This window comes from Melospiza melodia, chromosome 1 (assembly GCF_035770615.1).
Source record: "Melospiza melodia melodia isolate bMelMel2 chromosome 1, bMelMel2.pri, whole genome shotgun sequence".
Lineage (NCBI taxonomy): Eukaryota > Metazoa > Chordata > Aves > Passeriformes > Passerellidae > Melospiza > Melospiza melodia.
The window spans coordinates 31,137,631-31,164,465 of NC_086194.1; the positions used below are offsets into that span (position 1 = coordinate 31,137,631).

Below are 26,835 nucleotides of genomic sequence, written 5' to 3' on the forward strand. Positions count from 1 at the left end.
CCAGAAATATAAATCCGTTGCAGTCATTGGGTTACTTCGGATTTTGTCTGACAGAATGGTAGTATGTCAGAATAAATAGCAAGAGATGTAATTGTTCCTAGGGAGACCAGCCTGTAGTCAAGTACCTGCTTATTTCAATGTTTTCATTGCTTTGAGTGTTATCACTAACACCTTTAGCCACACATACAAACCTGTCACCCAGCACTGTGCCAGCCGCCTGTGTTTAAATCTCTTTTTAGTTAGCAACTTATCACTGAGAAATCCAGAGTTCACTGAATGATTTCCATGTTAATATTACTGGGGCAGTGTCTCACCTTTCTCTGCAAATAAAGGATACAAAAGTGTATCCCTGGGGAAAGTTCAAAATGCTCTGCATCCTCTTGTAAAAATAAGACCATAAACTTACTCTGCTCTTTTTACTTTCTGACCCTTTCTGATGGTTATAAGAAAATCTGTTTCCTTGGCATTCATTTTTTTTCTTGCTTATTCTTCCATGCCTTCATTGTTTATTAACCACAAGTATATTTATATGTCCTCTTTTGTAATAATAGTCTATTTTATTTACCAAACAAACACTTTTGTCCTTTTCCCAATTCTCTTATGTCCCTTTTTTCCTTTCATCTTTATCTCTCTTGGGTAATTAATTTTACTAAATAATTAATTCCCCCTAACATAAATTTTTGGCACTGAAATCTAGGTTAAAACAGTAAGAATATGCTGCAACTTTGGTCCATGGCCTTTTATTTTATGAAATTAAATCAGCAATTTGGCCAAAACTGAGAAGGACTAAAAAGTTTGTCCTCTGCCAGAGTGACCACTTCACATTCTAGTGAGTGGAACTGTTCTGAATTTTATATTTCTCCCTGTTTATCTCTATTTATTTGTAGTGACACGGTTGAATGCCTTTCTTTTCTATGGTTTCTAAGTGTCTTTGCTATGAAATTTGGATAATTTTTGCCCAAACTCTCAGCTACTGTGGCTCTTCAGCTTTCATCGGGGCAAAGACTAAATTCAATCCTGATGTTGCAATTTTATTTACCTTGTTTGCTAAGATTCTAGAGCCACTAGAGAGCTTTGAGCAACTGCAGCAGGTTATTTTACTTCTAGCTGCTAAAACTCTGGAAGGAGAAACAGTAGCTATTCTGGTAGTAGATTTTCAGTGACTCCAGCTAAAAAAGCTGATGTGCTGTTTTCCCTTGAAGAAGAAATAACTGTTGCTGCTGAAGAAACAGTATCTCAATGTGGAAGGAATGGTTTTTGCCCTGTTGTGAACTTCCCACTTTAAAGGAGAATGACTAAGATGACTGTTGCAGCTGCAACAACATCTGGAGTCCTCAAATTACCTTGACACTAGTTAGTTGGATTTAGGTCTGAGTGCAGCACAGAAATACCATTGTTTGTCTTGATGTTTCTATTGTTCAATGAAGATTACCATTTATTTTAGGTTTTCCAGCTTCCCTTAATACTGCTGTCATGCTATGGTAACAGCAGAGACAGTAGTAATTTGTTTATATATGTATCCTGAAGAATCAGGAGTGATTGTGCTCCTCACTCTGAGAAAATCCAGAAAGTAGTACTCCTTGACTGCTCAGACACCTGAAGGCATCTTTTACCCATGTTAGTTTATTGCTTTAACTTTCTCTAAGAAAAGGTAGAAAAGCACTGAGTAAAGAGTTCCATAAGGCTTCTGAACCACTAATTCTCAAGCAGTCATTGGTGGGTCACCACTTGGCTGCAGGATCTCACAGAAAGACTCTTTCAGACAACTGTATGTTGGACAACTGGAAAGATAGGGATGAGGTATTCAAAATGCTAAGAAAATATTTTATTCTTATATGTATTTCTTGGGGGATTTGTGGGGGGGAGGGGGTGGTGCAGAGGGAGGTGATGTGGTAGAATTTCTGTGGAAACAAAGAGACCAGAAAATAAAAATGTCTTCTATGTATTTCCACCTGTTGTGCATGACAACAAAGTGGCATCAGTCCTGCCTTCACCTGAAGCCTGTGCAGGTCCTTACCACCTTTTCTTGTGCTCCCAGCAGGTTAAGGCTCCTGCAGACTCTGCTGTGTAATAACATGACTGACAAGGTTCTGACATAACTTCTCTATTCATGGAGAAGGTTGGATAGAGTCACCTATGTCATTCAAATGGTAGCTACAGCTGCTTTTACAATGCCACCATTTCATGGCATTTTTGTGTCCTTTAAATAGTATGAAAAGGTACATAAGGGCTGTTGTCTGGGTTGAAATCGCATCCTTAATTCTTACACATTTTTGTAACAGAACAACATAATAGAAAGTTGCTCAATGTATTTTACTTGGAAATTGCAATTAAACAGAAGACTGTAAGGAGTCAGACCCCAAACCTAGTTTCAATACCATTTCCTCTAGCGAGTTTTACACATTACCTTTTCAATAGGTGGTGACAGGCAGTGCATTTCTGGGTGATTATAGCATGTGTCAGGTGGGGTTAACAGGCACAGGGCCAGAGGGAAAGTGAATAACTGTATGAGATGTACAATAATCCCTTAGAAACGCAGTGCCTTATTCCCTTCTGATTTCATAAAATTATGTTTATTAAACAATGTGATCCAAATCCTGAGGGGCACTAGACCTCTGATACTAATACTGAGTTCACCAGGAAACTTGTTGCCAAATTGGTCAGGAAATAGAGTGTTTACTTCAAGTCTATCCACCTACAAGAACCTCTCCCTGATGTGCTTATTGTATGCATGTCACTAGCCTTGGAATGATGAATGGTCCACATCTGGAGGCTAGGTCTTTAGATAATGGCATATTCTGATTAACACTGGCTAAAGAATGAACATTTAATTTAATCTGATATGTTGATATGGTAGGATCAGTAAATGACTGAAAATATAGTGAGAACCTTAATTTGTATGCTCTGAGAAACTGTATAAGTTGGAAAGGTCCTTTAGTCCATGTTGATTTTCTTGGCAGGATATATTAGACCATCTCCAGAAAATGGCAGTCAGTTCTTAGCTTCTGAGTGATGGGGTTTAAGTCAGATCCTTTGTGTTAGCCTCCTAGGTCAATTCAGCATTAACTGACTTGGCTTTTCATCAGTTAGAAAAAGAAATAAGGCTAGATCTTCCCATCAGATTGTTTTCAGTTATAACTCAGTGCCCACATTTCAGCTATTCATGTATAACAGCAGAAACTTTGCCCCACATATTTTAAAAATGTGTCAAGTTGATTTTATAGGCAGTAGCATTATAATAAACTTCTCCAAACTTAATCAAGCTTACTGATTTATTTGGATAGTCAATAGTAGTATCTGATTTTCATTCCAGCAGGGATTAGAAACAAATTCCTCATACTTTGAATTATTTTTTTATCAGATGTCTTGTTTTCTAGCCAACCCCTTACTGAGTCTAGACTCAGATTTGGAGATATAATCATCTGTAACTTGTAACATCAGATGCGTATATTGTATATCAGTTTAATCAGGCAACTTGATCAGATTTGGAAGAAGTTATTATGATAACAGTAATACCACATGCTCTATCAGCTTGGCAGATTTCACAGTATGTGGGACAGATTTTCACAGATAATTATTAGTCTGATTAGTCTATCTCCACAGAATCTTTTTTAAGGGTTTTTAGTCTCCTGGAAAAAAGAAAAAAGTAAAAGCTCTCCAAACTTCATGGAGAATCCCCTCACCTCACAGATGAAGCAACAGCCTTTTGCAGGGAGATCTGAATCCAAGACTCTGAAATACCACCTTGCTGTATGAAGTCCTACAGCTTCCCTCTTCTGGCTTCTGCCTTCTGATGCAGAACAACTACTTGCTCTTGAAAAACCAGGGAAGATCTCTGTTGAATGGATCATCTTGCATCCTATCTGGCTTCACTTAGTAAAGAATTTTCTAAATAGGACGCAAAACTAAAAAATGAGGGGAAGGATAGCAGGACAGTGAAAAAATTATTACTTGGGCCAGCTGTAAGAAGGGGAAGACATTAAGGAAATGTAAGGAAATGGAGAAGAAAGGAAGGCACAGAGCAAGGAGCTAGTGAGAGCAGAGCTGAAAAACAGCCTGCCTGTTTTGGGAATATCCAAAGGTCCCTGCTTTGACTTTGGCAGCTGAAATCTGTGGTTGAATATTTTCCCTCTGAATCCACATAACAGCACTTTAAAAGTTGTAAAAGATTCGTCATTATTTTGTACATTACTGTGACCTTTCCTGGAGGGTGCAGAATAGCTAAAGCTTGATAATGCAAGTTACAAAAGAAATGCCGTCCTTTTATTTTTGCCATTAATTAATTGAGAGGAAAGTTGGGGGGGGGGGGGGATGTTCTTCCTCCATATGTTTTCTCTAAGAAACATTTTGCCTGGTGGTCAGTGCTGCCTTGTGTGGTGAAGGTATAAAAGTTCCTCCCTCATGAAGGACTAAGCAAATGCTATGGACTGTATGGCACATTTAGATACATCCATATCTCAATTGAGTTGAAAATACCATCTTACTGAGCATTGCAAGGTCACTTCTTCCTGTAGCAAGACAGGTTTGCAGTATTTGACTTTCAAAGAGGTATCCTATGTAGCCTTGAATATATATTGAGATTTAGTAAGTTATGTTCTGTGTAACAGCTAAAGAGCAGCTAATTAAGAAAAACATATTACTGTAGCCCTAACAGGCATGCAATAAAAACATCTATTACATAAATTGTTATTCCATAAAAATGTGTTCCTGAGACTATTGGTATTTATTTAACATACAATTACTGTCTAATTTAATATAAATTAAATGCCTGCTTGAGACATGTAATTTGAAGTGTTACTGAGCTTCCTTCTCCTGTATTAAAAGCAAGAAATCAGCAGCTAATGCCTGGAGGCCAAATGCACCATTTAAATTCAGGTACCTCAGCACTAACATTTGTAATTTCAGCCATTTGGAAGATGTTTTTTATAAGAATGTATTTGGCGTTAAAATCTCCTTTTCCCCCTCACTCAAGGCCATGTCCTGCCAACTGAGTCAAGTCTCTGACTTCATCCAAATGAAGTTTTGATTGAATAAAAGGTCCTGAATTAAGAGCTGAGAATAAAATATGTTCTCTTATCATAGAATACAAACTTTGTTAAATACCCCAGCCCCTGCTAGTGCTGTAAGGGTAAATTATCATTTGACTCCTGTATGGACATATTTATTTAGGACACGTAGCCTGGTGACTCAGGAAGTTATGTAAAAACTGACCCAGTTAATTTTAGATGCTATTGTTGGAAAAATATCAATGAAAATTAATCAAATAGTCACGGAGGAGCCACAGGGAAGGAGCACGGAACACTGGTGGGTAGAATTTTGGCAGAGATCATTGCAACAGTTTTAATGAGAGGAAAACACATTGTCAAGTAAATTAGAGAGTAATGACATGATTAAATGGTAAATAATAGTTAAATACATGCTTGGAGGTCCAGGACAGAGACTGTGGAGGTTTTGTGTTTTGCATGTGTTCCTCTCCAGGCCTCTCTTAGCATCCAGAGGAGCTCACCAGAGCTCTGACTGTAATTTAGGGTTGGGTTGCAGCTTTTAAGTTACTGAAGCCAAGAGAGCTGTCAGGGCCCCGCTGCTGAGGCTGAAAAAGCTGATGCTTTCTCCATAACTCTAAAGCTTCTCCAACCTTTTGGTTGACGTGTCCTTGTTCCTTCACCAGCCATCTCCAGTGAGCAAGGGCCGGCACCATGGCTTTGTTCAGCTTGCCATCATCCAAGATGACTGCACAGGGGACATCTGCTCTCCTTATGCACAGTGGGGGAGAGGGAAAGGGCCTCTCTTCTGCTGAGGCAGGTTTAGTCCCCACAAACTGGGTGTTTGCACATTTGCTGGCAAGGAAATTGAGTTGCATATATGACTGTTTATGCAAACACAGAATGCTGTGGTGCTGGCTGGAGCTCACCCCATCCATATGGTTCCTTTCCTTGTCTGCTGAGAAAAGGATGCAAAAAGAATAATGTTCACAAGTTGTCTTCATTCTCAAATGCTTCTTTTGCAAAATGGGAAGCTGTCCATACAAACTCTGACTGGTTAGCTTTACTTCAAGCACACGTTACACAACACACAGCTCTGTGAGGAGCCTGTCAGAGGGGAACTGGCTTGGATAAGAGGTGTTCTACCTGCCTTCTGCTTGCCACTGTCCATTTTAGGTTATCAGAGTAAGGATACCTCAAAAACAACAAAAGAAAACTGAACTAACTCTGGATTCACTCTTTATAGGGTTTTTATATATATTTTTGGTTTTCAGTAAGTCCAGGTAGAGTACGGTTGCTCCATTGACTTTGGTCGAATGAGGTTTCAGAAACCTCATCCATGCCATTCCTTGCTGCTTAGCAAAACTAAAAAGAGTGTGGGGGGAGCTTGTCTGTTACAAACAGAAAAAAACCCCAGGATCCTTACTGGGGCATCAGTGCACTAAGAGATTAATCACTTCCTTAGATGGTAATTCAAGTGATCAGCACACTGCGTCCTTCAATAACCACCTAACAGCTTGCTCATTAGTCTAATAGGATAATAATTTTCTCTCTTTCCACCTTCCTACACTAGAATAATTTCTTACAAAAGTCTGAATATTGTATCTCCTCCAATGATAGTACTGCAGGACAGGAAAAGTTATAATTAAAAATTGCACATTATGTTTTTGGTTTGAAGTTTTGTATTTTTACTTCAAAGATTGGCAAATAACAGTTCATATACAGATTATCTGTCCAATGCATAACATGGTTTATAATGGTTATGGTCTTAATCTAGTCTCCTCTGCTTGGATGTACATTTTAAACCTTGGGGTTTTTTGTGAAGAAAATATAAAACACCTGGTGAATAGGAATTTCAGAATTACTTAATAGTGTTTTATTTCTTATGGAAATCAAAGGTTAATCATAATATTTAATAGGATGATAGCAAATGAATATTAAATGCATTTGCAAGTTCTACCCAGGATACCCAAATGTTGGATCTGTTGATGAAGCAAGTTGTTTCATCTGTTGATGAAACTTTTAATGTTTAAATTACAGAAACTATGAACATAATAATTGGCACAAAACCATTCTCACAATTTCTGTGCACACTGCATGAGCCTAATTTTAAAAAATGCTGCACTTCTCTGAAATGCAAAATCACTGAGCACATTTACAAGAAGATTTCAGTAGGTACAGTACAAGGGCCAAAAACTGCTGCTGATTTCTAAATATTCATGTGAGTTGGAAGGCCCAGGATTCAAAATACTTGTCTGACTCCTTTCTCACCTTAAGTTGGCCAGTGCTTGATCTCCTTATATCAGGGGAGATGACAGATTCTTTTAATGGTGCTTGTTACTATTTTCTTCTTGTTTTCATTAATTATTTGGCACGAACTACAGCCCATCTTAAAACTATTACTTCACTGGGATTCCTTTCTTTCCATTTTCTTACTTCTTCACTCCAGGGGATTTCCTTGAGGAAGCTAACATCTTTCCTAGGTTGCTGCAGTGACACAGGATCCAAGTTTCTTTGTTAAGAATTTCCATAACTCATTCAGTCACTGGCGATGTTGGTATTGTTGACTAAAGTTATTTCTTCACTTTCTAGCAAGCCACCTTTACTTTCTCATGGCAGTTATACTGAAGAAAAGCCCCATCATGTTAATTTGGGTTGAAACAGTTTATCCTGTTACCATGATGTCTGTTTGGAAAGATGCTTTCTGTGTAGCTCATTGTATTGTGATTCAGATCGGGGTGATTATTATAGCACTGATACTAGGAAAGTCATCAGGAAACCAAGCAAAGTAATATTGTAACAATGGTGGTGGGTTATATTATGTATGGTTGTCTAAATGAAGAAAAGGCATAGCAAGAGCCTTTACATTTATTGCCCTACAAACCTCAGAAGATTACGATGTGGAGATAGCAATATTTGCACTAATACAAAATTCTCCAGTGTGCAGGGGAAACATGGTAGAGTTTTCCCTTCACAGAATCTGTGTAACACAAAGTATAACATCATCTTAAAAGTGCTGTTGGATTCTTCACACACTCCAAGGGTGAATTATACATGTGGGGAGCCTGTGCCTGTTCATTCTTCTTCATTTCCTGTAAATATTCTATCTTTGAGTCACTTTACACTGTTGGCACTCTCTTCTTATGGGTCTAGAGATCTGCATATGTAACATGCAGACAGAAATAATTTCTGTAGGTAAAAGACAGCAGAAATTGGCTAAAGATCAAAGGTTACCCTCATTCCACTCCTTCCTTCACTTTTATCATCCTTGTCTAAAATTGTTGGGGTTTTTTTGTGGGGAGGGACGTTGTTGAGGATTTTTTTGGTTTTGGTTTATTTTTTTTTTTCCAGGAGGGAAGGCTGAGTTTAAATGGGAGTTTAAGGTTTTATTTTTTATTCAGCCCTTTATGTGATTGGAACCATGGTGTAGTTACTTTGCTAGTATTAAAACTGCAGTACTTTTTGGGTACAGAGAAGATTGGGCAGTGGCTCAAGGAAACAGTATTTCACCTCAAGTGTTTCTATGATCATCTGTCTATATGTTAAGTGGCAAGTAGAGGAATTTTTTTTTTGTTTTGGCGGTTTTATGTCTGTACAGCTAATCCAGATTTGATATAGTATAAGTTCCTTTTCTAAAAAGAGTCAGACATGTGCTTAACAAAGATGTCCATTTTACATCCCAAGATGAAAACAGAACAAAACATGAGTTTGGAAAATTTTTCAGGAAAATATTCTTGTAATATTCACAGTTTTAATTTTTAGGAGTCTTCTTCACTGAAACACAGTAAAAAGATGCAGATTTTCCTGTCTTTATAGAACTCCAGAGTTTAGCAGGTACCTTCTAATGCTTTATTTCAGGAAATTAAATGCACTGGAATGAGTAGTGATGACCATCAATAGAACAATTAGTACAAATCAAGTGGAAAAATTAAGAATAAGATGTGATGTTTATTTAACATCAATAGTTTCAAATCTTTATTTATCATTTCTTACTTGAAAGAGAATAAACAAAAACAATAGCTGTCCTAGGAAACGACCACAAATTTTTTTCCAAAAATCTTCACTCCAAATTGACGTTTCATGAAAGTTTTCTTGTCATTAAAAATGTAATAAATTAACTTTACTTGAATCACAGACGAAAACTTTGTGGTAATGTCTGTGTAGTTACAGATCACCACAGAAAATGGAGTACCATCATTTTTGGCTATGGTGCAGAGTTTCTTAGAGTACTCTTGGTCAGGAGTGAGTGATGCTGGTAGAGATAGCTTCGAAGTTCTAGACAATTTTGACTTATTCCAAACCCCTGAATTAAAGTTGTTAGTGCTGCTTCTAAAAACACTTCAAGATGGAGCTAAGAGGTAACATATGTTTCCACTATCTCTCAGTCCATGATTTTATATAATTCTCAAACCTCAAATACAAAGGAAGAAGTAATTTTTAAATAAAAAACCCTTCATCATCCCATTTGGAAAACACAGTTATTTTTTAATTATAGCGCCATAGTTTAACTACAAATATTATTTGTCATATCAATGCCATAAGTGACCAAGTCAAACCTCTGTAAATAACATGGCTGTATATCACACTGATATGCAAATAGGAAGAGAATCCAAGGTGATAATGGTTAACAAAGGTAAGAAGAGAGACATCATTGTGTTTCAACTAATCTCCAGCAATGAGGGACCAGCGTGAGGGATATTATCTCACACATGCCTCATAAAAAATTCCGTATACTAACTCCAGATCATCTGGTGAGGGCTATGGTCAGAAACAGGATACTGGACTAAATATATCCTATGCTCCTTGTACAGTATTCCAGAGCTTTCTACATTCTTGTGCAGCAGATGTGAAGCATGCCTGCAATGCCTGTTCTGCTTTAATTGTTTGCACTCCTGTGTCTGAATCCCAGGTTTTGGTCACCTAACCAAGCAATTGCTGAAGCTGGCGGACGGCCGCGTGGTGCTGGCACTGGAGGGAGGACATGACCTCACTGCCATCTGTGATGCCTCTGAAGCCTGTATAAATGCCCTCCTAGGAAATGAGGTAAAGCATAAATCATAGCAGGTGGAGAGAATGAGCAGAGTTTGCTTAAGCTGCTATCTTTGATATTCTTTTAGTCACAATAGTGTCAGTCCTTTTTTTTGTTTGATATAAAAACCATGGAATTTGAATGTGCCTTAGAAATGAACAGACCTGGATGCATAAATACCTCTAAGTTAGATGATTATACAAATTCTTTAGTTTATGCCTAAATTATTCCCAATTCTGAGTAATATTTAAAACCTCCAAATTGCTTTTAGTGATGTGCTGAATGCCAGACTTGACATCATCACTTGGTAGTGATTGGTGCACATATCATCTACTAGGAATGGACCTTTTAGGCATCTATCAGGGGAAAAAAATGTCTTTTTCAAGGTAACTGATAATCTCAGGAACTGGATATTGCAAACGTACATATTTTGCAGTATTTTGACACTTCACTTCTGAAACATTATTAAAAATGTGTACAAGACTAAAATAAAATTAAAAATGAGGGTTCAGGTTGATCTGTATGCAGTTGAAATGGAGTTTCCAAGAGTTATCAAACACTGTATATGTTAAGAACTTTTGAGAGAAGACTATAGGACTAAGTAAATATGAGTATGTGCTATTTATGTATAGAAATGCAAGATAAGGATTCTTACTACTGAAAATATTTCTTCTGTCCATCAAAAAATATCTTTTGTCCTATAAATACAGTGAGAAGGAAAAAAAATTGCTGAAGGTATAGCCAAAATAATTTATGAAAGGACAAAAGCCTTAACCATAAATTGCGAATTTTGCAAGATCTTGTTATAAAGTGGAGTGTGCCACTTTGTTTCCCCCTCAGGGGAAGTCTTAATAGCTATATAATCTCTCCAATCAAATGTATTAGTGCCAAATTGCAGGCTAGTCTGCCAGTTCCCTTCAACTTCAAGGCTTCCTACCTATGTGAATAAGGTGAAGTAACGTGTCTTCTTGTGGATGTTGGGTAGAAGAATTTTTTAAGTGTTCTTTTAAACCTTTGCTTTTCATCTTTATGACACATCAACAATGCTTATTATTTTTTACATTATACATACAATGAATTAAGTGCTAGTTTTTTTCAAAAATATTCTCAGAAATGTTAAACAGACACCATTAAAAAAAAAAGATAACGGTTTTAATAAGTTTTATCTACTGTCACCTTTGACAAAACCCATAAGGAAAGTTTTCCAGTATGGTGGTGCATGCTACTAAAAAAGCTGCTCAGCTACGTGTTAGTTCTTTTATTTAGGTACTGAAACATGAATTACATAACCCAGCTTGAGGCATTTGAAAATCTTATTAATGCAGCACTGCCTTCCTGATCAGCTGCCATTCCAGGGCACTTGAATTGATATTTCTGTTGTCATCTTCCCTGTGATAGTAACTGACAACACCAATGGCTTTTACTAGCATTTCTAAACCCATTCCCTGAAGTTTTCACCCTTGTGGTACTAATGTGAATGGTTCTATCCTGATGGTGTGATGTATCCTCCTCTGTGTAGGTGCCTGGGTCCCTCTATCCAGTTATGACCATTTGGTGGTGCTGCCCATTTATGGAAACTGCCTTATTTTGTTTTACCGCTGTATCAAACCCAACTACTATTTCTGCTATCACTGAATGAGGATGAATACAAAAACCCACATGCAGTCATTTTTAATTCACTTGTAAAAGAAGATAATTCTTAATAACTCGAAACATCTCAGGCAGTAAGCATTTTTCTCATGTCCTTTTGCTAACAACATTGTCTTCTGTGACATGCATCATCAAGTGGTTGGTGCAGCAGAATTTCAAAGACAAAATATGCTATGGCTGTGAAGAAAAGTACTCCAGAGAGGATGTTGCTAGCAAGAGTACCACAAGAACCCAACATCAGCTAAAAAGAATAAGTAAAGGTATTGCCAAGGAACAGACACTAATGAGAAAGTCGGATGCCTAGTTAGCAGTTAGAAATAGATTTATGAAAACATGCACCACATGGCCCACAGCATATATATACTGCTTGATTTCAGCATGCTGTTCATGAACTTGCACAGCAAACTCCAACCGCGTTCTGCCAAGGATGGAATTTTTTTTTTCTTTAAACAACCAATTACTATAATTTGAGGATGCATTCCTCTCTGAATGCAATTCTTTACAGGTGATTAATAGGATAATTATAACTTATTATCTGCCTTTCACTTTTACAATTAATGATCTATGCTGCACCCCTAGTTTAAAAACTTTGGCAAGATTAACTTCAGTTCTAAACACTAAACATGTATTTGAACTCAAATTAGAAAGGTTGGGAAAGGCCTTTGTGAGGTACCCTGCAGTTTGTCAGATGTATTTATTCATGTGCTGAGGATTAGAATTCATAAACATTTTGCAGAGCTTTTTGAAAACTTTTTCTTTTCTTTTGTTGTTTTTGGCCAGGACTTTTCAATACAGAAATACACTGCTTCATGTGTCCTATTACCAACAGAACAACACTTAAAACAAAATTCTAAAACTAGCCACAACTTTCAACTTTCAGCAAATGCTTTTCTGATATGTTACCTAAGAGGTAACATTAAATTTACAAGTGTAAAATGCCTTCTTTTGTTAGTTTCTCTCAGAGAACCAAGAAGGAAAACAGGTTGACATCCAAAATAGATATATTTTTATTTATACATGTTTTATAGTGTAGTGGTTTGTTAAGTAAGATAACTTCTCACTCTTCTCTTAGAAAAAAGTGAGTGAAAACACTAGGAATGTAGTACTCTATCAAATTAATCTTAATCTTCTTTAAATAATTTGAGCATTGAAGGACTGGTATAAGTAATAGAGGATTTTGAGGAGATGCACACCCTTTCTGACAGCAACTGGAAAGAAGGCAAGACCCCTGTGGTATCTGAAATGGCTCAGTTTGGTTCGGTTTGTGAATACCTTCTTAAATAATAAACAAACTAAAAAGGAAATTAAATAATTAAGGATAAACTTCATAAAGATAAATTTTTAATTAGAAAGTTTATATGTAAAAGCACTTTTAAAATATTTTGATATCTTAGGTTTTCCTCTCCGTGCTTCTGTTTACAAGCAGAAAGTTTCCATGTCACTCTGAGAAAAATCCATTTGACCATTTGCAGACCTAATTAGAATCACTGTAGGTTATCTCCTTGGAAGGAAATCTTCCTAAGAGGTGAGAAGAGATTAAGCAGCTGGGTTCCCTTGAAATCCAAAATGTAAACATGGAAAACCTTCTGGAAGGTGAAAAGGCAAGATGACCATCAGTTGCCTTAAAATATCCCTGAATTTTCTCAACATGATTTAAGAACCAGTCCATTAAAAGAGCATCTGTAAAAACAAAGGAAAAGATGGATTCAGATAATTCCAAAAGAATCATTGCTTTTAAGCCTTTCTGAGATTATGATATGCATGCTGAAAATTAAATTCTTTCACTTCTTGTGACACTCTTTAAAACATTCTACAGTATTTCACACATTGGTTGTATAGATTTAAACATCATTTTTAAAGTGCATATAGGTATACATATTACTTCAATTAAGAAAGCTGCTGAATATTAAGATTTGTACTTTATTCCAATAAGTCTGTGGAAAATTTGGTTGAATATTGAGATTTTCCCCAAAAATCTTCATTGTGGAGTATGGAAATTCCACCCTATTTTGCCCATCCTAGCTTTGGTGCTATAAAGAGCTCTACTATGACCTTTAGACCCTGGTGGTGATGAGTAATGCTGCTCTAGACATGTAAGAGTAAGTGTTCTGCTTTCTTTCCTTCACATTATTTTTGAAGAGGCACTACTTGGATTTAAGAAATCCTCGGGCATGGGGTTTCCTTGAGTCCAGTGTGCTAAATCCTACATTTTATTTCCAACATAACTGCATTCATATAGGGGTTATTCTGCAGCCAGAAAGAGTAGGAAAGTATTATTTCAAGCACAAAACTCGGAATCAAAACCTAAGGATTTAGCTCTTCGTTCATCCCATCCCTTTTAAAGCAGCCAGGTGCGATATCTCCATGGGACACAGAAGTCAGTCTAACATCATGGTCCCTCTGATCCGCCTGCAGGTTTGGGCAGTGTCTCAGCTCCTGTGGCACAGCAGTTTTCTGTGGTGTGTAACAAGTGATAATTAGTCACAGACGAGGTCATGCTCTTCTTTGCACAGAGGAAGCAGAGAAGTGCAGTCCGCAGCGCCTCTGCCCAGCAGGACCCTGCAGCAAAGGCGCAGAGAGGATGCGCGTCTGTTCTCATGGACTCTGGCGGCCAAGGCTGAATTTGGCCCCAAGTGTGAAAACATTTTTAAGTGACTAAATTTAACATCTTCTAGTAAATATTCTTCTGGCTTGGATTTCAGTCTGAAGCAGAATTTGACAAAACATTGTGATTGGTTGGCTCCCAAGCATGCTTGAAAACTTACACCGGACAATTTTCTTGCAGAGTGTGAAGTATGTGCTTCTTTCTTGCAATCTGTTGAGCTGGCATTTGGGAGGGGAGGGTAATTTAAGTGGAAAGCTTGTACTCTGCAGCTTTCCTGCTGATGATGAAAAGTTGGCATTTTCTCTTTTGTGGAATTCAGTGTCAGTCTGGGGCTGCCTGCCAGCTAGTCAGTGAGCTCTGCCAAGAGGGCATTAAAAGGGGTTATTTACCAGGACAGGTAAGCATTTCTCTCTCCAAAATGAAAATATTCATAGAAGTGGATATGGCCCCGGATCAATTTTAAATTGCATGGTAAACTCGCTCACAATCTCACATCCTCATTGTTAATCTGACTCTAATGCTAGAAAAAAATTAACACAGGGTCTAAAACACCTGTCAACTGCTGCTTGCATAAACCAAGAGTCTAGAAATAGAGATCTGGATGGGATAGGAAACTGGAGCAATGCTTGTGCCAGAGGTCAGCATGGTGACATCAAAGTTCTCAAGGTGAGCAGTGCTAGTCAGGAAGTGGTTTGGCCAAGGAAACAGAGAATATTCTGATTCCAAAGTTACATAATTCCAAGGTATTGCTTGGTTTTCAGGGACTGACAGGTGCTAATCACCCCAATGACCCTTTGTGTCTTTGAGCTTATTCCCTGATAAAATCTGATTTGTTTATTTTACTGCATTGTAAACCTTGATCACAAAAATACATGCCTGAAGTTCTTACATGTAAACAGAGAGTGCAGAAGCTCTAAAAAAATGCTAATATAAGAACACATATAGAAGAGGACCTGTGAGATCTTTGACCTTGCTCTTCTGTAATCATAGGCAGCATTAAGAGCCACAAAGTTCAGTCCTTATGTTGACAGGTTTTTTGCATGGTAGAACCAAGAAAGGAGGTTTGTGATTCTTCCCCCTGCAGCCCTGGCATCCCTGAGGAGCCGGTCTGCCTCCTCCCCTTCCTCTGCTTCTGGCAGGCTCTTCATGCTCCGTGCCTTCTGCTTACACTTGCCTCCCTTGTCAGTAATCTCTAACTGTGCTCTGCAACATTCTTCAGTGAAGATAATCTTGGTACTTTAAAGCATGACAGTGCTAAAGACAACATGGATATTTCTAGAATTTTCAGCTCAATACAGACTGCTGTAGTTTCAGATTCTCACCACATTCCCAAGGATCAATTAAGATCCCTTTCTGGGCATATGAAATTTCCATCATTAATTCCTTCTTCAAACATTTGTTGATATGCCTCTGGCAAATTTTGGCATACCAAGTGATTTTTTGCCCATTTACATTGTTTTTCCTATTTTGAAAATGATTTTGTGGACTCAGTTTCTACATTAATCTTCTGCTTTGGACACAAAAGCCTGATTCAGCCATGTAAAAGCTTTGAAAATGTGACCCTTTGTGTCTGGTCCAAACTGTCTCTCCAGTGGTTTGGTTATTTCTGCAGACTTGAGCTGTTCTTCTCTGAAAGATTTCTTTCCTGATGGTGTTTTTCCAGTGCTCTTTTCAGCTGCTTTTCTGTTAGCCTCCAGATTTAATAGCCTTCATGATCTGAATGCCAGTAAGTGTAGGAGGGAAGGTGATGATGCCATATATGCCAGGTGTAGAGTAGTTTCTTTTGTTCAGTATTGGGTCTAACTTGATATTTTCCAGAGACACCTCTATGTAAACAGTTGTATGCTACCAGTGGATAGCTGCCAAAAGAATCCTCCTTTTGAATGCAGGCAGTCTCATTTCAAAGGGTATAGAAATAGCTGCCATAACCCACTGGCTTTATTTCTGCAGTGATTTTGTAATGGAACTTCATTTTGGGCTATGCAGGATAAATGATGTAATTAATTCACTCATGGAGCTTGATAAAATTTCTCTGATATGAAAGAAAGTCCAAGGTCTGTTGGGCTGTACTTAAGGATGAGGAGACAGAAAGGCTTAGGAGCCTGCCTCAGCCAAGCTTGGAATATGAAATGAAAGTTTTGTGGAAAAAAGAGTTAAGGAAATGATCAAACATGCCCGTTATATTCACGTCACCTACAAAACTGTTAGTAGTGCTAACAGATGGAGTAATGATTGGGATAGATGTTGGATGTTTCACCCTTTTTCATTTTTTAAGGATTCATCAGCTTATTCTGATTTTTAAAAACACATGTGCCATTTCTAAATATTCACCTATGAATAGGAGATATGTCTAGATATTCAAATGTAGCCTACTTATTTTAAGAAAATTTCTATACTGATTAATAAAGAGGTCGTTTTGATTTATTAGGAAAATCAAACCTTTTGGATTTTAGCTCTTGCAAGAATCCAGCTTTAAGGAGGGCGACAAAATACCCATCTTTTAATAGAAAATCTCCTCTAACTGTCTCTACATCATTTGTTCCCATCTTAATAATTAGTACAAAGCGTTTGCATGTGATTAGTACAAAAGGTCTACCTAAAGAATCTTATGCTCAAAGGGAAAACCAAGACACGGTTCTCACATATTGCAGTCTGGCAATTCCATACCTTTTACTATTATTCCTACTGCTATGGCCTGGAGCTATTTTGTTCTGTTTCAGGGAATTGAATTGGTCATCAAAGCCTTAGGAATTCGGAAATGGATGAAACAGAACCTTAAACTATTTTTTGCTGCCCCTTATGTGTTCCTGCACCCAGTATGACCAAAGAGAACTTCGGGGTTTTGTATTCTTCCTGGCCAAATGATAGATTATTTAAAACAGAAAATGACTAGTGATAAAGCAAATGCTATTTATCTGCATAAGTCAAGGTATGGATTATTAAGGTTATTATATGGATTATTTACAGGTTCTAAAAGCTTGATCTGTTGGTTGGCATTTTCATAAATACAGTTTCCTCCCAGGCACCAGTTACCAAATAGAGCCACCTATGAAGATAATAAAGTCGATGTGGTTCAAGGATTGCTAAAGTATCTGAAATATTATTTGTATTGTAATTGCTGTCTTTGTGCTAATCCACATTACATACTAGACAGAAGCAATCTTTCTTTGCACTTTGTTAACCAAGTAGCACTGGGACCCAGTCAGGTTCAACCAGCACTTCTCTGCATGCTTGATCACTGAGCAGAATGGACTGATTTATGCTATGTGAGAACAAAATATAGTGCTATTGTTTCTAGCCAGAAGAAAATCTTCCAGCTGCAATCCCATATGGGCTTCTAAGGAAATAATGACATGAACAGCCCTATTCATTATAGTTACCAAGACTCCAAAGGACTGGTGATATTTGCAATGTCTTTATTGCTGACAGGCATTCACTGCTGATTGTAGTGGCAGGATCCCAGAAGTTTTGGGATTTGTAGCTGAGCTTGCTTAAAATAGCACCACTGAGGGAGTATCCACACTGCAGTTACTTCCCACTGTGTGTGCTTGGATCAAAGTTGATTTTATCTAGCTGGTGAGTAGCCATGCAGCGGTAGCAACCTGGAGGACAGTATATGATGGCTACTGAACTATTAACTTTGCAAAGGAAGCTCCTTGGGTGGGCTTCACTTGACCTAGCTCAAAATAGACCCAGGCACACTTGAGAAAGGAGTTTTGTCTGCAGTACAGATGTCTCCTGTCAACGATGGCTGAACTTCCTTAGCTTTGGAGAGAAGAGATTGGTATTGATATTGCTCTTTGTTGTCCACCTTGGCACAGTTGCTACTCCTCAGGATGCAAGCCTGCGCACCAAGCCATGGCAGTTTACATGGGGAAGCAGAAGAGTTTCAGGACTCTTAGGACAGTTCAAGGAGAATATAGTTATTACAGTGCAAGGAGAAGTATTTAGCCCAAACAATTTTTAATTTTTTTCCTAGGAGAAAATGTGTGGAGGATGGACAAAAAAACAGATGTAGGTGACATTCAAAATACAGTTTATTTTTTATATTTATCCAGTGCAGGGCAAAAATAACTATGCAGTAAACTGAACACTTCTTTCAGCTAGTGCTGTCCTACTCAAAGAATATACAATTAAAACTAGGAAATTAAAATGCAGCTAATTCTGTAAAAAACTTACTTAGGGAAATTTACTTCTAAACTGCATGACCATTTTTTTTATTTACTACTTTATTTGAAATTAATGTTAAGCTAGTAAAAGCAGCTGTGTTTTATAGTTTTCCCCTATAAACCTTAAAATGTGAAAGATGGTTAGATGAAATAACACCAGAAAAATAAGATAATAGAGTGCAAACTTTGGTTCCAGGGTAGCTTCACCAAAGTTTTGTTTGGAGTGCCCAGCTGCATATACAGACACACTGGAATTTGGTTTGTGAGGAACCTACAAAAATTACACAAATAACTAGCATTTTTTAATGAATAATACACAGACATGCACCTGCTTCAGAGACTCCATAGATTAGTCTTGCAGCCAATAGAAAAGCCCCTTGGAATTCAATTACATGGCTGGAAAACAGAAAACAAAATCATGACTATACATTTAGAACTGATACCAGCAACATATTAACCAGTTCTTGGGCTGAGCTTTTCCTGAGGATTAGATCATTTCAGTTTGTTTTATGTCCCTGTGGCTTATTGAATATTTATATTATTCTATTCTGTTCTTTCAGCTGGAGCCTCTCCCGGAAGATATTGTGCACCAAATCCCCAATATGAATGCAATAGCTTCTTTAAAAAAGACCACTGAAATACAAAGTATGTTTCTCAGTTTGAATTGGTGGGTTAGTGGGCTTGGGGTTATTTTTTTATTAATAATTAATGTCATAGACATTATTGTTTCAGAGAAAAGAGTGGGAAAATGTTTTGTGTATAAATTGACATGCTGCGTCTAATATTTATGTACTATATATATATGCTTTTTTTTTTATTTCTTCAGCATCTCTTTGTTTCTGCCACATATTTTTAAAGTAACCCATTAAAATAATTTGAACATTTCTGATTCCTGAAAGTTCCCAAATCTTTTCATTCCAAAGCAGTTTGGATGAAATAGATGTTTGTGAATGAGGGACAGGAACAGACAGGTAAATTAGAGCTCTAACGAATAGTTTGTCAGATTCTGTTTTTGCAGCCCTTTACACGGTACTCACTTAGAGATTCACATGAGCTTAAGATAAAGCTAAAAAGCTCCAATTGGGCACTGATCTATGGAAAAGTGCTAAAAAATACATTATTTTATTGTTTCTGAAACAGAGAAACATTATTGTTTCACTTGTGGGCTTTGACCCCAACCTTTAACTACCCAGATGCTTTAGAGCATTTGCTCACTGAAGAACTTTCTGCCATTGATTGCTTCAGTCCAACTGTGCATATATCCCTAAATTCTCTAATCTTCTTGTCTCTGCCATTTTACTGAGCCAGTGGGAGCTTCCTGACTTCTACTGTTTGCTGGCTCCTTTAGAATAACAAATGAATAACAAATGTTTTCCTTCATTTGAGATGAACCGCAACTAGCTGGGATTCATCTATGTAAAATAAATGCAATTTTTAAAAGGGACACCATGTCCAATTCACTGCTCATGCAGTACTTCTCCATGTGATTTTAGTTGCAAGGTGACAAAGAAAAAGCATTGTAGGTATATAATTCATGCACATCCAGTAGACACCTAAATATGGAAAAGCTCTAATTAAATCAGCTGTATGTAATGTGTTCCAATAAGTCCTTGTGCTGAGGGGTATGTCTCTGGGTAGCTCATGAGTTAAAATTCCCTGTTAATAATCTGTTAATGATCTGGAAGGAGTCAGCAGGTTAAGGAGATTTGTGTACTGTGCAAGATAGAACAGATTTGCAAATGATAATAAGGGCAAAATGCCACACGCAGACCACAGACACAAGGAAAAGAGATGCAATTCTGTTTGAAATAAAATGTGAATGTAATGGAAAATGGATCTGAAACAAAAAAAAGGGTGAATTGAGAGACAAACAGAAGAGTAGGAATACACACAATTGATGGCTGTTGAGAGAGAAGTGGATTTAGGAAGAAAGATACAGTGTAAATCTGAGAACATAGTCCAGAGCTCTGCAGAATGACTCAATTTTAACACAATTAGGTTTCAGCTGAACTGGTGCAGTCATGCAGTCCAGTGGGCTGTTCTGAAACTTTGGTCAGGCTGCTCAGGGTTTAGACTCATTTAAATACAACATTCTGCCTTTTCTTGCAGCTACCTAAAAAGTTACATTTACCTCATTTTGTCTGGAGAGAGTCCAAGTATTTGGAAGGAATATGCTTTGATGACAGAAAGGAGTCCTGAGGAAGTTCAGTGCAGCTTTGTGATGTATATTTAGATCTAAGAGAAGCAAGTACCTGTCCAACATTTTAGAGCCTTAGGCAGGCTGGAGAGCATTAGTCTGTTGAGTAGCACCTCACGAGGTACTGAGAAAGCTTGGTTTGTTTGGATCATGGCATTGCCTTTGGATATTTGGTTTGGATTTCTATGGTCCAACACAATTAATTTCACAATTAATATTATCAACATTTTATACCAAATAAGCCCCTCCTGTGTGCTTTTTTTGCAAAACCTTGAAGCTACAATACTTAGAAACTGAGACAACTTTTTTTCTAACTAGAATAGAATTTCTAGAAATGTTTTGTATTGACAAAACTCCTCCGAAAATGTAACAAGTTTGGAATTAGTCATTTCCACACACATGTAACAGGCTATTGCTAAACAATTCTGTTTTAGCAGAATTCCAACCCCAAACATTGTTTTTCAAGTAAGCCACAGTACAGCATATTCAAATCTTTGAAAGGCAATTACAAATGCCTATAGGAGTGACAGAAACATTCCCTCTTATTATTTCCAATTTATTGAGTCAGTGCTCAATCAAATCTTTGAGGAAGGCTTAAGCACATTTTCATGCTGAAAGCCAAAGCATACCTAAAAGACTGTTTTGGCTTGATTGTTTTTTCCTTGCAATCTATGATTGCTCAGGTTTTGTATGAATGAAACCAACAGTATGCTTCATTCTTTCCCTTGAGCTCCACGAAATTCTCCTCAATGACTGTAACGGCGCTGGTAGAATTTCACATTCCAGCAGAGCACAGTAGAAATGGCATTTTCAGAGATTGGAGTGATTTGAGGCCAATACTTTTTGACTTCTTTTAATTGTCAATTCACAGCTCCTAACAAAGCTCCTTGGCAGCTGTGTGCTGTGATTGGCTCCCTATTCCATAACTCTTTGCCTGCAAGTCTTTTGGCCAAACATGCATTCAAGGCCTGTATGTTTTACATGCAGCAAATAAATGTTGTCCTGGATAAAAAGAAGCTTGCAAAGTTTATCTGCTTACCCAAGCAGAAGAGTTTACATTTTTCTGATTTTAAGGAAAAACCTATCATTGTTTTTCCACAGAGCATCACAGAGCCCTCTTTTCATGAGGTACCTGCTGCTACCTGGATGCTATTTCTAATTGTGACTGCTTAAACATTTCCCCCACAAACCACAAACACTCTGCCAGGTAGTTCCTTTCTCCAGGACCCTCCACTGCAGTATATGGGCTGCCACCTGCCTCCTGGCCTGACTCTGCTCCCTCTGTGACTGCAGACCCTCTCATAACACAGCTCTCAGTGAGGGGAAACAAAGAGCACCACCAATCGCTTGGGAGTCAAGGGCAGTTAAATGGGTGCAGAGAGCCCACTAATATGCTTGAATTGGCCCTGAGTTTTAATGTTACAAGAAAGTCAGGATTCAGGGGGCAGCTGGTGTGCAAGCCTGTGTGTGTGAATGAACGAATGTGATGTAGCAATCCTCACTGATGCTGTTTTATTGTTGCTGCAGGAGAGCAACACAGTGGTAGCTGGGTACTAATATTTTATTTTATGAATAAAAGCCCTTGAAAACTCCAGCAGTGAACATGGGTTCATTTCTTTTATAGGCAAGAGGGGGTATTATTCCCATGCCAACAGATTTGATTTTCTTGCACATCTGTTTCTGCAACAAAAGCCCCACCCACTCTGTGAACATTTAGCTCATAAATTATAGGGTTTGAATTGGGTGTATATTGCAAAGACTGACTTTTGTACGTAGGATCTGTGAGAACACTGTGGAATGCTCATATAACTTTTTTGTTTGTTTTTAGTGTATTTTTTAATGAATAGAGAATATGGTCTCTGAGCACAGTAATAATAGAGAATATTTTTGTCTTGTTTTTATAAAATTTGCCAGGCTCCAATCATTGAGCCTACTGTTATGTACATAACTTTTTAGCTCTGTCTTTCATGTTTTTGGAGCAAAGCCAACCTCCTAACACTTAATCTCAACTTTGTAGGATACTTAATACACTTTATATTTTATCCCCAGAAGGTCCCTGTTATTTAAAGATTCTGCTAACTACTCAAACGTGCACACTATTAGAGTTCAAAGAAACACTCTGGCCATGCTCACTTGTTGTTCTTGAAGATTGACTTGGGCTTTCATCTTGCAATGATGTTTTTGAATAAAGACATTTTCAGACTTTATTGACAGCTGCTTTCTCACTGGAGGGAAAAGTTCATCCTTCCAAAAGCCTGAAACTGTGTTGAGAGCTGTGTTACCAAAGAGGGAGTTTTTAGCAGCCTTTCTGCAGCACAGGGAGCACCACTGCTGGCCTGGCCTCCCAGCTGTCAAAGCCTCCAGCTACCCTCTGGATAAGCACCTCAGCTCAGCCTGCTGCCCAGCTGCCAAAATTCTCCTTTTAGTCCTTGGAAAGGTCCCCTGCTTGATCCCCTCTCTTTCACAGCTGTTGAAACCCTCTGTCTAATTCTCAGATAAGTACCCTGATCCAACCTCTGCAGCAGCTGCTGAAAGCTTCTTGCTAAACACTGAGTAAGCTCTGGTCCAGAGCTCCCAGGCTTCCCAAAGCTCCTAATCCCCAGGTGTCATCCACCTGGCAATTAGTGAGTGCTCAGTGTTTTACTGGACTGTTAAGAAATATGTATGTAAATTCGTACTTATTCATGTGGTTTCCAATAATCAAACAGTTTCTTAAAAGCCGTGCTGCTACTTCTTAATAGCAGATCATTTTGTGTTTAGGATGAGTCACCTGCCATTATTCTTTGCATTGCTTGACGAGTTTCTTCTGTTGCAGGCAGAAATCTGAAAATACTAATGCTTTTATTCCACTGCTGTATTTTTACATAGCAGACCAGAAAGCTCTATCCCTTATGACAGCTGGCAGCTTTCCAGCAACAGCCAGTTCATATATGAAAGTTTTAACTAAATTATTGTTCTAGTATACGCCCTGAGGTTGGAGGAGAAAGAACATCCAGGACTAACAAACCTGATTGTTCTGGCAACACCACTTCAGTCTGAGCTGGCATTTCTGACTTCTTTCCTTTTCAAGACAGTGCTGTGTGAGCACTTTGTACAACAATGTACATTTTTTACATTTTGCTGTCTCTGCATCAACTGTGTGCCATATCAGAACTTCTACTTATTAACCCTGCTCTGAACTCCCATCACCTTGTGTCGATAAAGCCAATAGCCTTCCTGACAATGTGTTCATTAGTCTGTGTGTTACTCCTCCAGTTTATTACCTTCTGAGGAAGGGTGTGACACAGCTCTTGGAATGAAAGCACTTTCCAACTTGGCATTCTTAGGTTCAGAAATAGACCTCTTCACTGCAGTCTGAAATTTCAACTGTACTGCTTACACCACAGAGATTTTAAACTATAATCACTCAGTGTTGAACTAAGTGATTACTGTTCTTGTACCACCATGCTAGCTAAAATTCCCATAAATTATTATGTGTGTTTTCCTTAGGCAAGTACTGGAAGTCAGTGGAGCCATACTCTGTGCCAGTGGATTGTGCTCTGGCTGAGTCTCAGAAGCAAGAGAGGGAGGAGACAGAAACAGTATCAGCTATGGCCTCTCTTTCAGTGGATGTTGAACAGTGTGTTCCTCAGGAAGGCAGCAGGTAAGTGCATGAAATTATTACAGACAACAAAGGCTTTCACTCCAGCCAAGTAAAATGAAGAAGAAACCAGGACTAAGGGTTGTTTCAAAATTATTTGCTAATTGACATACCTGGAGTTTTTCATCCCTGGATTTCAGTTCTCTCACTTAGCCACTGGAAGCAGAGATATTAACAGTTTTTTGGGTTTGGTATCTCTATTTCTGTACTAAAGTTCATGATTATAACAAGAACCTTGTTTTCTTCCCATGTCTACTTCTTGCTACTTCATAAAAACTGCAATATCCATATGAAGTAAATAGACATGGTCAAGTGTAATCAACCATATTCTTCTCATTAGAAGCTTTTAAAATCTCTTTTAATTTTCTAGGAAGGCGTTCAACAAACAGTCAATAAATTTAGTAACAATAGACTTAAATCACTAATGAGTGATATTAGACAAGCATTAGAAGTTACTTTCCTAGAAGAAATGTGAACAGTGCCAGTATAAAACTTAAAGCTATCCTGACCAGGATTAGGGCCAACATTTTCTATGTACTAAGATGATAGTACACCAGCAAAGAATGAGAGTGCAGATTTTTCCAGCTTGTCATCTGCTTTTTACATTAATGAAAATTGCTTTCAAGTTGTAAATTAAGAAAATGATGCAGTAAATGCTATTATGTGTTGTGCCAATTACACGTGAAAATAACACAGTAGCCACCGAATATTGTGTCATCTATAATCAGAAAAGCCACTGGAGAAGTTTTTGGAGTTTCCTATTTTTTTTCTTCTAAGGAAAAATATTCCTGGTCTTCACCAGTAGAGAAAGACACAAAATGTAGTGGAACTACTTGGGTTCCATCATACACAGAAAATAGGGGAGGGGGGAGGAAAGATGAAAAAAGCCTTATAAGGAGACTCATCAGATCATCAGGCTGTGGAACAACAGTAGAGAAAGGAGGGAACTGTGGGTTGGGACAGCAGTGGTGGGAGTGGAGCCAGAAAGATCCATGGCTCCTACATTGTGACTGCTTCTTAGTTGCTTCAGTTCTTCCCTCCTGTGTTGCGTCTTTTAATCAGAACTGAACTGATAGGCACCCAGGGGAATAGTGCAGTGCTCAAAGCTGTGGATGTGTTTGGCAATGAGCATCCCTCACAACAGTGGCAACACTCATCTGTCAAAGAATTGAGGCATGGCTCAAAGGGACACACAGTGAGTGGAGCTAGCTAGTAAAGTTCACAGTATTTTCATAATTACCTTTCCAATTGTAATTATATTTAATATGCCATGGCTATTCTTGTTGTAGGATTATTGCAGACAACTTTATAAACGCTTAGAGAACAGTCCATGATGAACACAAGATGTATTTTAGATTTGTGACTGTGGTAATCAGTGCTCAACTAAGGAATAATGTAGTTTCTCATATAAGTTTCTGACAGTTACAAGACACTTCTGCTAGCTAGGGACAGAAAATTCCCACTTGTGTGTGCATAGCTCTGAAATATAAATAATTTTAGTTAAAGTATTGGAAATAATGCAGTGAAGCAAATTAAAGCTATAAATTGTCTGGAAAAGGGCATGGTTAATTTTGTGTATTTTTACATTGCTGAGAATAACTAAAAAATTTATTTGTTATGTGCCTCCACTCAAAACTATCAAGAGCAACTGCTACTCCTACATGATTTGAACAAAATAACCCTTTGACTAATACTGCACTTAATTACTGTACTTATTACCTACCAACTGATAACCTGTGACAGTTTCCACCCATTCTGAAAACAATTTCAGGGCAGCGCTGAGAAACCTGGCAGAAAATGGATGTACTGAAATGTGCACAAGTGGAATTCGTGTGGCTGCCAGATTCATTACACTTCATCAGTTCTGGACTCTTGTAGGGATGAATCCATTGTGATGAATTGTTTTGTGGAAAAATGACTTCGTTTGGAATATCTTCTGTGGTGCTGCAAAAATTTGTCAACAGCACAAAAAAAAAAAGCCTATGCACTCATGTGTCCTGAAATCTCTTTCTGCACTTGTAACCCTCAAAGAAGTCACATGAACCCAAGTTGCCATTAGAGAGGTGACAGGACAAGAAAAATGCTGTCCCACTGGACCAAAATTGATAGTTAGGTTTTCTGAGGCTTTTGAGCATCATTATCTTTGTTTTCTTCCTGATGAATGTAAGGAACAATATGGAATCAAAAGTGATCCTCCTGAATCCTCAGCTGTGAGGAAACCTGAGAGGACCTGCCTGCTCTCTGAGTGTGAATGAAAATCCATCATGGAATGTCCAGGGAGTGAGCCTGTGACATTGCATGCTTTGTTTCTGTATAATTTACTTCATTTCACATAAGCACACCATCTATTTCATAGGTACATACCAACACAAACAGCAGTAATGTAGAGACAAGTTCAGCTCTGCTTTGTCACGTTTTTTTAATGTTTGTTGTAATAAAGGACCATGTATGCGATGCACCTTCTCCAGACACTTCCTACAGCAAACCGAGCAGCAGGGATGTGAGGAGTCGGGGGGTCTCAAGCTCCATTAGGAGGTGTTCCCTTGCTCCTACTGGTGTAGAT

General features: G+C 38.0%; 1 protein-coding gene across 14 annotated transcripts in view; it reads left to right on the top strand.

The window, feature by feature from the left end:
- HDAC9 (histone deacetylase 9) overlaps positions 1 to 26,835 on the top strand; it is a 454,863-nt gene that overhangs the window by 415,052 nt on the left and 12,976 nt on the right. For all 14 annotated transcript variants that reach the window (XM_063152662.1, XM_063152693.1, XM_063152671.1 and 11 more), the window contains 3 exons: positions 9,892 to 10,025; positions 18,996 to 19,080; positions 24,122 to 24,275. In XM_063152662.1, coding sequence (XP_063008732.1) covers positions 9,892 to 10,025; positions 18,996 to 19,080; positions 24,122 to 24,275 — 373 coding nt within the window. The remainder of the gene's footprint in view (positions 1 to 9,891; positions 10,026 to 18,995; positions 19,081 to 24,121; positions 24,276 to 26,835) is intronic.